Genomic DNA, 12358 nt, shown 5'->3' on the forward strand with positions numbered 1-12358 from the left:
TTTTCAATTGTTCTGATTGTACAGGTGACTGACCTTCAACAGCCAGTAACCTCAAAAGTTGTGGATAAAAATTGTCTTCATCTACTTTGATTTTTGAAAACACAGCTTTGATCTATAGAATTGTGAAATAAACTTTAAATGCATTTCTACATGCCAATAAAGTGGAAGGAAATAGCCTAACATCTACATTTATTAGTTATTTCTAAGTATTACCATTAAAACTACTCTAAGTTGGGTTAGCATATCTGCCATTTGTACCAGAAATATTAGCTTGTATAATTGTGCATTCATCACAATAGTCACTTCTTGGCTATCTCCGTTGATAAAGAGGTGATGAGACACAGGCTAGCTAGAATCATATTTAATTCTCATGAACTTCACATGTTAACTCAACAGTTAGACTGACTTTCTTTCCAGTTGTTAGGTTTTAGTTAGACTTAGCTTCCTAGATTTTGTTTGGCCTTCTAGTTTGCGTTACATATATATGTTTACATTTTTGAGATAGGATTTCACTTTGTAGCCCAAGCTGGCCTCACACTTATGATTCTCCTGTCTCAAGCTCAAAAGTACTGGAATGATAGGCATGGGCCATTATACTTATCTTTTTATATGCTATATTACCTTATCATATGATTTTGCATGTTCTAAACCAGCAGTTTAATGGAATACAATGAATCTGAATCTGAGTAAAACCAACCTCAGATGACAAACAAGTTACGGATAATCTTCAAACTGTAGATTACTTGCAAGTCAGCAAGCAAGAGCTGAGTAAGAATCAACTACCAAAATCATTTAGCTCCTGATACCCTCAGGTATCCTTTCAAGAAAGAGATGACAAGGAATGGATTAAAAGCGAAAATATAAATCAGCAACACTATGAAAAATGAATAATGGCAAACTTCCTTGCTTATGTAGCATATTATTTATCTATGTATCAATTATGAGTCCACAGGCCTGAAAGGGAAATTCTTCAGTCTAACTTAGAGCCATCATCATTATATATGCTATTCTTCAGAGCAATCAACCCATGGCATCAGGTTAATTTATTCCCCCACAAATAAAGTGCTCTTATTTTCTGAACTTCAAATTAGAACATGGGGCCTAATATACATTAGCATAGTTTTATGAAGAAGTTATTGTGAGAAATCAGGCCCACTATGGCAACAGAAAACCAAGCCAGAAATAAAACTCATATCACAGTTCAAATGACCTTACTTTGATTCTCAGAGATACATATTCCTATTCACTGCAACAGTTCTGGTTCCTCTAATCTCAAACACAAACCACCTCATCCACCTTCTTTCAAAGAGGAGACTGACACTGTTGCTAGAAAGTAGGACTAACATCTAAGTTACAATGAGACTATATTAGTTTGGAAAATGCTGTGCTTAGAATTATGTTTTTATTTTTCAGTCAGGAAAACCAAGAGTACCTTTTGTCCACATCAAATGTTCCTTGCAGAATTCAGAATGACTTTTGGGTCAAGAAGATTTCTGGAACAGGCCCTTTTGTCACTGAATGACAACCCGTAATAATTCTAAAACTGTATTAATAAAAAGAAAAAATAAAGAGGGGTGTTACTGCCTGCATCGTGCATATGTGCACATCACTACAGGTTTACTAAAAACTGTAAACCAAATATCGGTACATCTCCTACTTTTGCTGGCACTAAATGCAGAGTTAGATGCACATATCAGAGCCCAGAAAACTAGCAGTGGACATCACCATTTCAGATTCTGCTTAGAGATGAAGTGCTATTGTTATTATTCTATTGAGGTTAAAAATAATTTCCCACTGGCTATTAACTTTTCAAAAATTATGAAATATATGTAAATATTATAGATAGATATGTATATATGCTGAAATAGATGGTGAGAATATTTCCATCGGTATATTTTACTCATATATTGGGTTCTATTTTAATTAATTTTCTTCAAAGATCCTTTTTGTAAATCAAATTGACAAGATATGCAATAAGCATGTGAAATTCTACATGTTTCTAAGCATAAAGTGAGTTCTCAAGCATAAGTCAGAATACTGTTTACCAACAAGACTGTATTACATCAAAGCAAGAAATCAAAATGTTTACTTACCTATTATCAGTGTAGGTATTCAACTGGAGACAAAAGAGTTATTTTTCATTAAGTGAATCACTTCTCATTAGTTGTTGGAATAAAGAGCTTCAAAATATGCCCTATTCATTCAGCTTGATTTACGTTAAAAAAAAATCTCAAAGTCCTGGTTTTGCAGTTTATCTAACAAATAATAACACCCTTATAGACTCTTTGTACTTAACTAAAAATTTGAATATTTTTTTATTTTTTATAAAACTTTTTTCTTTGTCAAAGTGTGATACATTTGGTAAGACTAGAGGTACTTCAAAAATGTCAAGCTTCTCATGACCTTACCTATGTAATTATAACCCTGTACATAACTTTTACAATATATTTTTTTAATGCTGAGATAGTCTGATACCATTTCAACTGCACAGTAGAATTTGGAAATGAAAGAAAGCAAATGACAATGTAGTCCAGTCTTCTGGTTTTACACTAGGAAGAGGCGAGGGGGCAAGGACAAGGGGCAGAGGAGGGAGAAAAGGAGATGGAGTAGGGAAGAAGAAACGAGAAGGAGGGAGGAAAGGAGGAAGGGAAGAAGGGAGGAAGGGAGGAAGGGAGGAAGGGAGGAAGGGAGGAAGGGAGGAAGGGAGGAAGGGAGGAAGGGAGGAAGGGAGGAAGGGAGGGAGGGAGGGAGGGAGGAAGGGAGGGAGGGAAGGACTCCAAAAAATTAATGTGAAACGACTTGCTCACAAATAACAACCCAGCTCTCTTGAATCTCTCTTGATTCCAGATGTTGCTCTCTGGCAGCCAGGAGCTCTCTTTCACAAAATCATTCCTCTTCTCCACCCCGTAACTGTTAATATAACCCTTTTCCCGATTTAAGCAGTTACAGGAGAGAAGAATTTATCCACCATTGAAGACTCTGATTAGGATGACTGTCAAATGGGGTGATTTAGGTTAACATTTGAAAAACAATGAAAAGATTCCACATTCTCAAAATTTCTTTTTCTGTTACACCTATGCTGACTTCTATGAAGACAGCTTCTTAAATCAGTTTCACAGCACCCCTTGGAGTATTGTTGACGATATAAAATTTCCACAAATGGTCCTAATGCTGCTTGCCTAGCTTTGACTTTGGAAAGTGCTGTAAACTCACAACTACACGCAATGCCCTGGCTTTATAAATTTTCTGCAAGAGCAGTACTAATATGGAAATGCTCCTGAATAAGTTGAGAAAGCTTTAAAGCTGTCTTCTCATTATAATATCAAAAGTCAGATATCCTGGATCACCTGGAGGTGGGGAAAGGACAACCTAACATTGAATTTGAAAGTCCATGACTGTCACTTCTTTACTTCCTATTCTAACACCATATGAGATAAAGCCAAGCTCCAGGAATATCAAATAATCATGTTTCCAGAATTCTCAGAATGATTTTAAATAACATGCATCATGATATAAATTTAATAAAACTTTCCTGATTTTAAAAGCAAATGTCATGGAAACAATGAAGTCCAGTACACTTTCCCATCTTAACATTGCCAAATCATTGCTACTGCATTCTACCATAGCAACACCCTATGCTAGAGTCAATTTTTTTTCAAGATACAATTTGACCCAGTTAGGGATAACATTTAAAAAAAAAACACAGTCTTGCGTCCACAGTTAACATTTAAGGCTATGTCATGTTTGAGATCTTCACCAAAAAGATAAGACTCCAGTACTTAGTCAGTAATTATGTTTGTAAAGTTACTTATTTTAAGGTCACTGAAATTGACATAATACATTTACAGTATCCTAAAAATCATGGATAAAATGCATGAATCTTATGTTTCTCTAACAGAAAGATTAAGTAAGCCACTCACCAGTGGCTCACGCCTGTAGTGCTAGCTACTCAGGAGGCTGAGATTTGAGAATCATAGTTCAAAGTCCGTTATGATAACTGTTATAACTGTTATGAGAGTCTTATCACCAATTAACCACTAACAATCCAGAAGTGGAGCTGTGGCTCAAGTGGTAGAGTGCTAGTCTTGAGCAAAGTCCTCAGGGACAGTGCCTAGTCCCTGAGTTCAAGACCTGGGGCAAGAAAGGAAATAAAGAAAGAACGAACGAGAGGGGGGGAGGGAGGGAGGGAGAGAGGGAAGGAGGGAGGGAGAAAAGGAAGGAAGGAAAGAGGAAGTGAAGAAAGAAGAAAAGAAAGAAGAGAGGAAAGAGAGAGACAGATAGATAGGTTAATTATTAAGCAATATCAGGCATTTTATGGAACTGAACATTTCAGAATTTTTATGTTTTTTTCTATAATTCTAGGGTATAACATGCCTTCTTTCTAATTAATTAGAAAATCTGGGTACATAGATGTTAAGTGATTTTCTCAAAGGGACAGTGACCAACTCAAATAGCCTGATCTCTAGTCTAGGGCTTGCTACTTTTCCTTCCACCCTAACATGTATTAAAAATGTCACCCATGAAGTCTTAAACATAAGATGGAATTTTCTTACTTTTTTGTTTAACTTTCTGTTATCTGCTATTAATCTTTTGTTTTCACAGTTAACCAACTCTACTCTTTCCACGTACATTTCCTTCCTCAAATAATGTTTCAAAAGAATTGTTTTTCTGTAAGTAGTGGGAATAGACAGAAGAGTATAAATTTGCTTTAAACTCTAACACTGCATTCACTTTGAATTATAAATACTATTAAAGGATAGGTAATATCAGTGAAATAAATCATAGGTTGGCCCATATAAACTTGAGAAAGGCAATTCCGGGTTTTAATTTCCTTTTCTTTCTTGTTCTTGTTATTTTGCAGAGTTCAATGTACACTTGATACAGTGTGCGTGGTATTTTTCTCCTTGACCTCTGAACCATCCTTTCTTAGAAGCAACAGAGGTTTAAAAATAGAAAATATGGCTTTTTATGTGTGTATACTGAGTTTTCCACCCAATCTCTCATTAGGATCTACATGAGAAAGGCTTATCACATTTTAGAACAACTTATAAGTTAAAAGTATTTTTTAAAGTCATGTAATCCTTTATATAGGTGATAATGTTGATGAAACCAGATGTTTTGACTCAATTCTTTCTCATATTCATTTTAGCAAATAGAATGCTAAAATCTGAAATGAATCCCCACATTCTGATTTTCTGCAGCTGCACGCACGTACACACACACGCACCCAGAAAAAATAAACTTAATAAAATCTAGCATTTCTATTGAACGTTTAATAGAAAGATCTGAAGCCATAATCAGTATAGCTGCTGGGCATCTTGTTTCTTCAAGAATACTTTCAGTGCATGCATTAACTTTGGTTAAATTATTCTGGATTCAAAAGGCAGAAGAATACTTAAAATAGTATGGTTTCTGAAGCATCATTTTCACAGATCAATTTCAAATGATTCCTTTGCTGAATTTCACTCCATAGTCCCTTTGTAGATCAGTTGTTTTGATTTTTAAAACAGGAGAGAATCGTGTGCTCTTAATGTGTGGTTGTTAATCTCACACAAAGCAAAGAACAATAAAACAAGACTAAAAAATCATTCTTTCAATGATTGTCATTGAATTGATACATTAATAAACATTCACAGTATGAAGTCTCTCTCCTTCTTCAGCATATCAAGTAGTGCAAAAGGGGAAAAAAAATTCCAGGCCTGTAACCTGTGAGCACAATTTGTTACACTTTCTCCGATTTCATTTCTTCCAGAATGTTAGGCATTTGCTTTTATATCTTCTCAAAATTAATAATAAAATATAATCAATTTCTAAAGGCCCCTGCAGCCTCTTCAAAAGTTAATTTCCAGTTAAAAATAAACTTTAATTAAATCCAAGATAAAATTGTGACCTATATTCTATTAAATAATTTACTTTCTCTTTTTTCTACACAATAATTTTTACAACATTTTAAAAACAACTACAGAATCCAAAGACATAGGAGATGATATTAAAGCACTGATAAATGACTGTTCAAATTCATTAGTTCTTACATAGTAAATACTTCATATTGCCAACTGTTCCCATTACTTCACAATTACCAACAATGTTGACAGCTTACTTACACATACACACATGCCACACACACATACACACACACGCACACACACACTATCCATGGAACCATCTATATTATTAACATCTTTTCCAGGTAATGTGCAAAATTCTTGCATTCTAATAAAAATATAAAGATAGATTTGCTCCTATTTAAGCCTCCCTCTTCTCCAAGATGTATCACTTAGTAGATATGTAATACAAGTTTAGTAACAATTATGCCACATATCATCATTAAATGTCATACTACTGTATGCACTGAAATCATTTGCATATTTCATTTTCATAACTGTACTCTATGCATAAATATATTTGGAGATGCTGGGGGAGGGGGCAATGGCAGGTGGAGAAAGTGATTCACACATCAGTCTCCACAGCCTTTGCATTAGAACAGTTGTTTTTATCTGTCTCACTCTCATCCCCCTTCCCCTGACACTTTTCTTCCTTTGCACATAGAGATTCCTTAACTCCTTCTTCCATCTCTAGGTATTCTGATTTGTCACCTAGGGAAGAAGAAGTAGAGCTCCGAAATTTCTTGAGTAAATTAGAAGGGAGATACGGGCAACTGACTGCATTTTGTGTCAGCTGTGTCTGTTCCTCATTCTCTGTCTCTCTGTGGTAGAAATAATTAAAGTTAGAGACAATCACTGGCACTGGCAAAGCAATGGTTAAGACACCTGCAATGGCACACAAGGACCCCACGATCTTTCCCCCCACTGTGATGGGCTTCATGTCTCCATAGCCCACAGTTGTCATGGTTACCACAGCCCACCAAAATGCATCTGGGATGCTTTGGAAATGGGTAGTGGGTTCATCGGCCTCCGCGAAATACACAGCACTGGAAAAGAGGATGACCCCGATGAAGAGGAAGAAGATCAGAAGGCCCAGTTCCCGCATGCTGGCTCTGAGGGTGTGACCCAGGATCTGCAGGCCTTTGGAGTGTCTGGAAAGTTTGAAGATCCGGAATACTCGGACTAGACGAATGATCCTGAGGATGGCAAAGGACATGGCCTGCTGCTGCTGACCGTTGCCACCCCCTTGCTGCTGGGCCAGATCAGTGCCCAAAGTGATGAAGTAAGGCAAAATGGAGACAATGTCAATGATATTCATGATGTTTTTGAAGAAGAGTGCTTGGCTAGGACAAGCAAAGCAGCGGACCACAAACTCAAAAGAAAACCACACAATACAGACTGTTTCCACGATGAAGAAGGGGTCATTGAATATCGTGTGCCCTGAATTCTCCAGGTGGGGTGCTGAGGTGTCATTCAACAACCCACTGTGTCCACTGGCACTCAGTGCCATGACAAGATCTCTGTCGTCCCTGAACTCAGGCAAGGTTTCCAGGCAAAAGATGACAATGGAGATTAAGATGACTAGGACAGACACAATGGCTATGCCCCTCGCCGGACTGGAGCTTTCTGGATATTCAAAGAGAAGCCAAATCTGCTTTTTAAATTCATTCTCTGGCAGGGCCCTGTCCTCCTCTTCTCTCACAAAGCCTTCATCCTCCCGGAACTTAAGCAAGGCCTCTTCTCCCAACTGATAGAACTTCACCTCCTCCGTGAAGATATCGCAAGGGACATTGACTGGCCTCTTCAGGCGGCCTCCTGACTGGTAATAATATAAGATGGCGTCAAAGCTGGGTCTGTTCCTGTCAAAGAAATACTCATTGCGCAAAGGATCAAAATACTGAGTCCTCTTTTCTGGATCCCCCAACAAAGTCTCCGGAAACTGGGCCAGTGTTTTCATCTGGGTCTCAAAACGTAAGCCAGACACATTGATCACCACGCGTTCACAACAGTCGCTGTAGCGGACTGAACTGTAGCCGCCACCACCCCCATCATCTTGAGGCAGCAGGTCGGTGTAGGAGCACTCATCGCCATGGTCGTCTTCACTATAGTAAAACCTTCCCTCCTCTTCCTCCTCCTCCTCTTCCTCCTCCTCCTCTTCCTCCTCCTCACTCAGCTCCCTCAGGATCTTCTCCTCGGAACCACTGGGCATCAAGTCTGAGCAATGGGGAAAGCTGCTCTGCCGGTGGTGAATTTTCTTCTTCTCCGACCTCTGTCGCCTCCGCCTCCGACTACCCCGACTGCTTTGAGGGTCATGAGAAGTGCAGGCACCACGTGTCTGGTGGTGATGATGGGGTCCCCCACCAGAACCCCCACTGCCTTCCACAGCAGCTGTGGCAGCTGCCACGGCTGCAGCAGCAGCAGCCCTCGAGTGAGCAAGCCTCTCTCGCTCCCGGGCCCGGGCCTGGGCTGCATAACCATAAGGCATGTGACTGTTGCATCCTGAGCTCTCCGCACTCACCATTGCAACCTCCATGGTGGTGGTTTGGGAAATGGCTGGTTCCAGTTGTAGAAGAAGAAAAAGAAAATAGGGCAGCTTCTTTTGCTCACCAAATTAAGGTAAGTTTGGAACCTTTAAGCAGATTGCTTGGAAGACTAAGGATATTTTCAGTCCAGCTTTGCATTTTCTGTTTTTAAATCAGCACACCCCATGCTCTCCTCAGAGATTCAACATTGCTCTCTGGAACTTGGCTAGTCTGGATAAATAGTCTAGTGCTCCTCCAACCTAAGTCACAAAAATATTGATGTTCCCCAGATAACCTATGCTTTGGGGTATTAGTTTACATCTGAAAATATATCTGGGATGTGGTCAGTGACAGTTCTGTGGAAGTCAAAGGAGGCAAGCCTCTGACAGTCGTGGTGCTTAAAAAATGAAGTATATTTTCTCTGCCATGGAAATTGTTCAAATCCCAGTCCATCAAATTGAAATAAAATGAAAATATTTCTTTAGTCTTACTTAGCACTTGCCTTATAGTGATGGATTGACCCATGTTAAGATGTAGCTTAATGTATGTCCAGCCATTGCTGCTCAAAGCCTATCAAGATGATTCTCCAGGTTCTAACTTTAAGTTCCTCAAAGGCTACCTGGGCCCAAAGACAGTGCCAAACTGTAGGTAGAGGCAAAGACCTTGATAGGTAGAGAAGATGCAAGATGAGGTGTCAGCAAATGCAAACCCAGCTCTGAGGACTCCATAGAAAATAAGGAAAGGCAGGGCATCCTTCAGCTAAAATCATGCAGAAGAAGCACTTCACCTGAAAAAAAAAGATGGGAAACAAGCATAGGAGAAAAACAAAAAGAGAATTCAAATCATAAATAGCAAAGTGAGTTTTACTTCATATACACTTTCTTCTCTGGTCCTCAGGCATAATACACACCAAGTCCTATAATACACACCAAGAGATCATAAATTTTCAAGAGTATGGGAGCAGATTGTTCTTAAATCTTTCTCACCCAACACCTCTTTTGCCTTCTTCTTCAGTTATTAATTCCACTCAGTCAATTTTTCATGGTAACTCAATCACTCTTCTGTTCCCTTACATGGTTATTGCTTCCCTCTTCCCCTTCACCAATGACAGGTTGTAATTCTCTTCATCCTCACTATAATTCTGTGACTTTATCACTGCTCCTATCATCCACCATTTATCTCAAGGTATTTTGTTTATTTTCCTGTCATAAAATGTTTCTGAATTAAGCACCCATCCCTAAGTTCTAGATTAGGGAAGTCAGCAGAGGGGAGAAACACCAATGATCATTGGTGTAGACGCGGCTACTTAAAAGAGCTTCAATTGTCTCATCTACAAAGTGTAGATAATATGCAATGAGCACCTCCTTCCTACTCCTTACAAGATCAAATAGGACAGTGGTTATTGAACACAATGGTTGGCAATAAGTACATCAGTTATGAATAATGACAATAACATATGCATGTATTGTTCATCTTCCCATCTCCAAAGGTTTATTTCTATCTAGAGTAGGGAATAGAATGTGAGGACATCTGGGGCATTCTGACCTTCACCAATGACTATATTAAGTGGCCATTCCTTGATTTACTGAACCATGTCCTTGTTTTTTCTTCTCCAGATTCTTGAATGCTCCCTACCACCCACATCCAAGGAGCTAATCCCTGTTTCTGCATCTTTAATAATCATCCTTTCTCCTTGTAGTTTCTCCAGGTTCACACAAATGGCTTTAATTATACTCTTATAACAGAACTATCTATCTTGTAAATGCTAGTTTATGTGAATATTCTTCCTAGCCTACCACACATGACCCCCTTATAAACTAACTCCCATCTCTCCAGTTTATCCCTGTCTTTGTTTCTAATGTCCCACTTCCTGATCATGTTACCTGCAGTCCAGATCTAACCCCAAAACCATCCACTATCTCTGGCTTTTCCTTCCTTAGTTTCCTTGCTTAAGTCCCAAAAATTCATCTTCTCAGCCAGCACTTATAAAACCTACTCATATCTCCTGTCTCCTCTTGCTTCTCTCATTTACTCTATCCAAGAGGACTTCTAAGAATGTAGAAAGTGAATTTCCAGAGAACTGGAGAGTATGATGACAGAATTCAGGGCATCCACCAGCTTCTATTACTGGAAGCACTTGGGAAGTGTAAGAGAAATGGCTTTCTGAAGCCATTAAAGGATTCAGCTCTTGACCACCTGCTGCTCCTTGATGAACCTGTCAGCCTTGCCATGTAAACATGCTCAAGTTTTAGGAAGTGACCAGCAAGAAAGTGACAAGCAGAGCTTCTCAATCATATACATTCTCTTAGAGCAAGCAAGAAAAGAGATGAAGACATAAATATTCACCTGAAAGTATCTCATGTGACATTTTATTTCTTTTGCCTGACTCCTAACATCATCTTGTCTTCAAAACTACTTACAGGAGCTCTCCAACTCCTGTTCTTAGGAAAACATCCTAGCATTACATTCACTGGGACTTAGATCCTTTAAAGACTTACACAGGCCAAATAGGTTGAGTGGTTGCTCACTTTCTTCCCAAACTTCTCCAAACAGTTATAATTTATCTTTTAAACAAATCCTCCTCGGGTAATTGAAATGTGCATCTATTTCCGTACTGTATACACACCTCTCCTACCCAAGTGACTTCCACAAATTTACAATTGAGACAGATCTTCTAATTCGCCATCAACTCTATGGCAAATATAAACTTGCCCTCTTTCTGCTCTGCACAAAATATTTTTCTATTCATTTATTTATGAAGGTTTGTCAGTTTTTGTCCTTACCACCTCAAAAAGCTAACTGTCTTCCTTGTAACTGGCTATCAGTTGTCTCACTATTCATGATAAAGGAAGGTAGTGAGAAGAGGAAAGGAGAGGAGAGGACAGGAGAGGAGAGGAGAGGAGAGAAGAGAAAAAACAAAATCACCCTTGCTCTTCCACAAAACAGGACTGGTTTTAACCTCTTCTTTACAAGGTTTTCTATGAGAATTTCTATTGAAGTAGGAAAGTTCATAGGAGAGACCTTTAAAGGGAATTTTCCTTTCTTCCTAGATACTATAAAACCAACAGGATTTCGCAGACTACCTTCCCATTCCTTAAGTGCTTGTCCTTCCAAACACAAGCCAAGCATCCTGCCCCTCCTCCTCACATCTCCCCAACAAGGAGGCTGTTTTCATCTCTGGCTGCTAATTCCTGCAACTGTTTTAGGGTGGTACCTGAACATTCTCTGAAGACAGAGAACAGAGAATCGAATCAGAGGGGCCAACATCATGAGAAACCTACACTTTCAGTGCACGCCATTTATACAGTCTCGGTGGGTTGCTCAAACGCTCGGAAAATGCACGCAAATCCGAATGTTGGGAGAGGCAGCAATACAGAACCGTTCACCAGCTGTTCCCAAAAGGAAAGGAGCTCGAGAGGCTGAGACGAAGCAAAATGTTGCTAAATCTAAAGCCCACCTCATTAGGGAACGACATTTTTAATTGCGCCCTCGCCTCCAGACCTAGGTTCCCGCTCGCTCGGGCACATTAAGCAGGGCGCACTCACCCCATCCCAGGGGTTGGCCCCCCGGAGCGCCGCGTAGCATCTGCACCTCCCTTCTCCCACCTCCTGGTTTATTTTTAACCGCCTTCCATTCATGCCCTTCTGTCACATTCTGGATATTATGTATCCCTCAAATGTCCACAGTTTCTTAACAGCCAAAAGAGGATGTAAGGTATCAATATACTTACCGTTCCCAGGAGAGACGGAAAATAAAAATAGAGAAAATTCCTCGCTGGTTTGTTTTTCTCACTCTAGCTGCAACAGCTGGAGGAGGGGAAGAATGGTTGAGGTGGGGGGAAGGGGGACAGAAATCACTGGGGTTTGGCAGGTGGAGGCTCCAAAATATCCACGGCACAAGTTCTGTTGCCTCGTCAGGGTGGGCACGAGTCCGGGCTTCTAAAGCAAAAGA

The 12358-nt window shown here is 39.5% G+C and overlaps 1 protein-coding gene across 1 annotated transcript; it reads right to left on the bottom strand.

Annotated features, from left to right (window-relative positions):
* Window positions 1–5180: 5180 nt before the first annotated feature.
* Window positions 5181–8747, bottom strand: Kcna4 (potassium voltage-gated channel subfamily A member 4). The gene has a single exon (XM_048360430.1). It carries the CDS (start codon window positions 8416–8418, stop codon window positions 6451–6453), a length of 1968 nt encoding a protein of 655 aa, XP_048216387.1. The 5' UTR covers window positions 8419–8747; the 3' UTR covers window positions 5181–6450.
* Window positions 8748–12358: the final 3611 nt, after the last annotated feature.

This window comes from Perognathus longimembris, chromosome 13 (genome assembly GCF_023159225.1).
Source record: "Perognathus longimembris pacificus isolate PPM17 chromosome 13, ASM2315922v1, whole genome shotgun sequence".
NCBI classification, from domain to species: domain Eukaryota; kingdom Metazoa; phylum Chordata; class Mammalia; order Rodentia; family Heteromyidae; genus Perognathus; species Perognathus longimembris.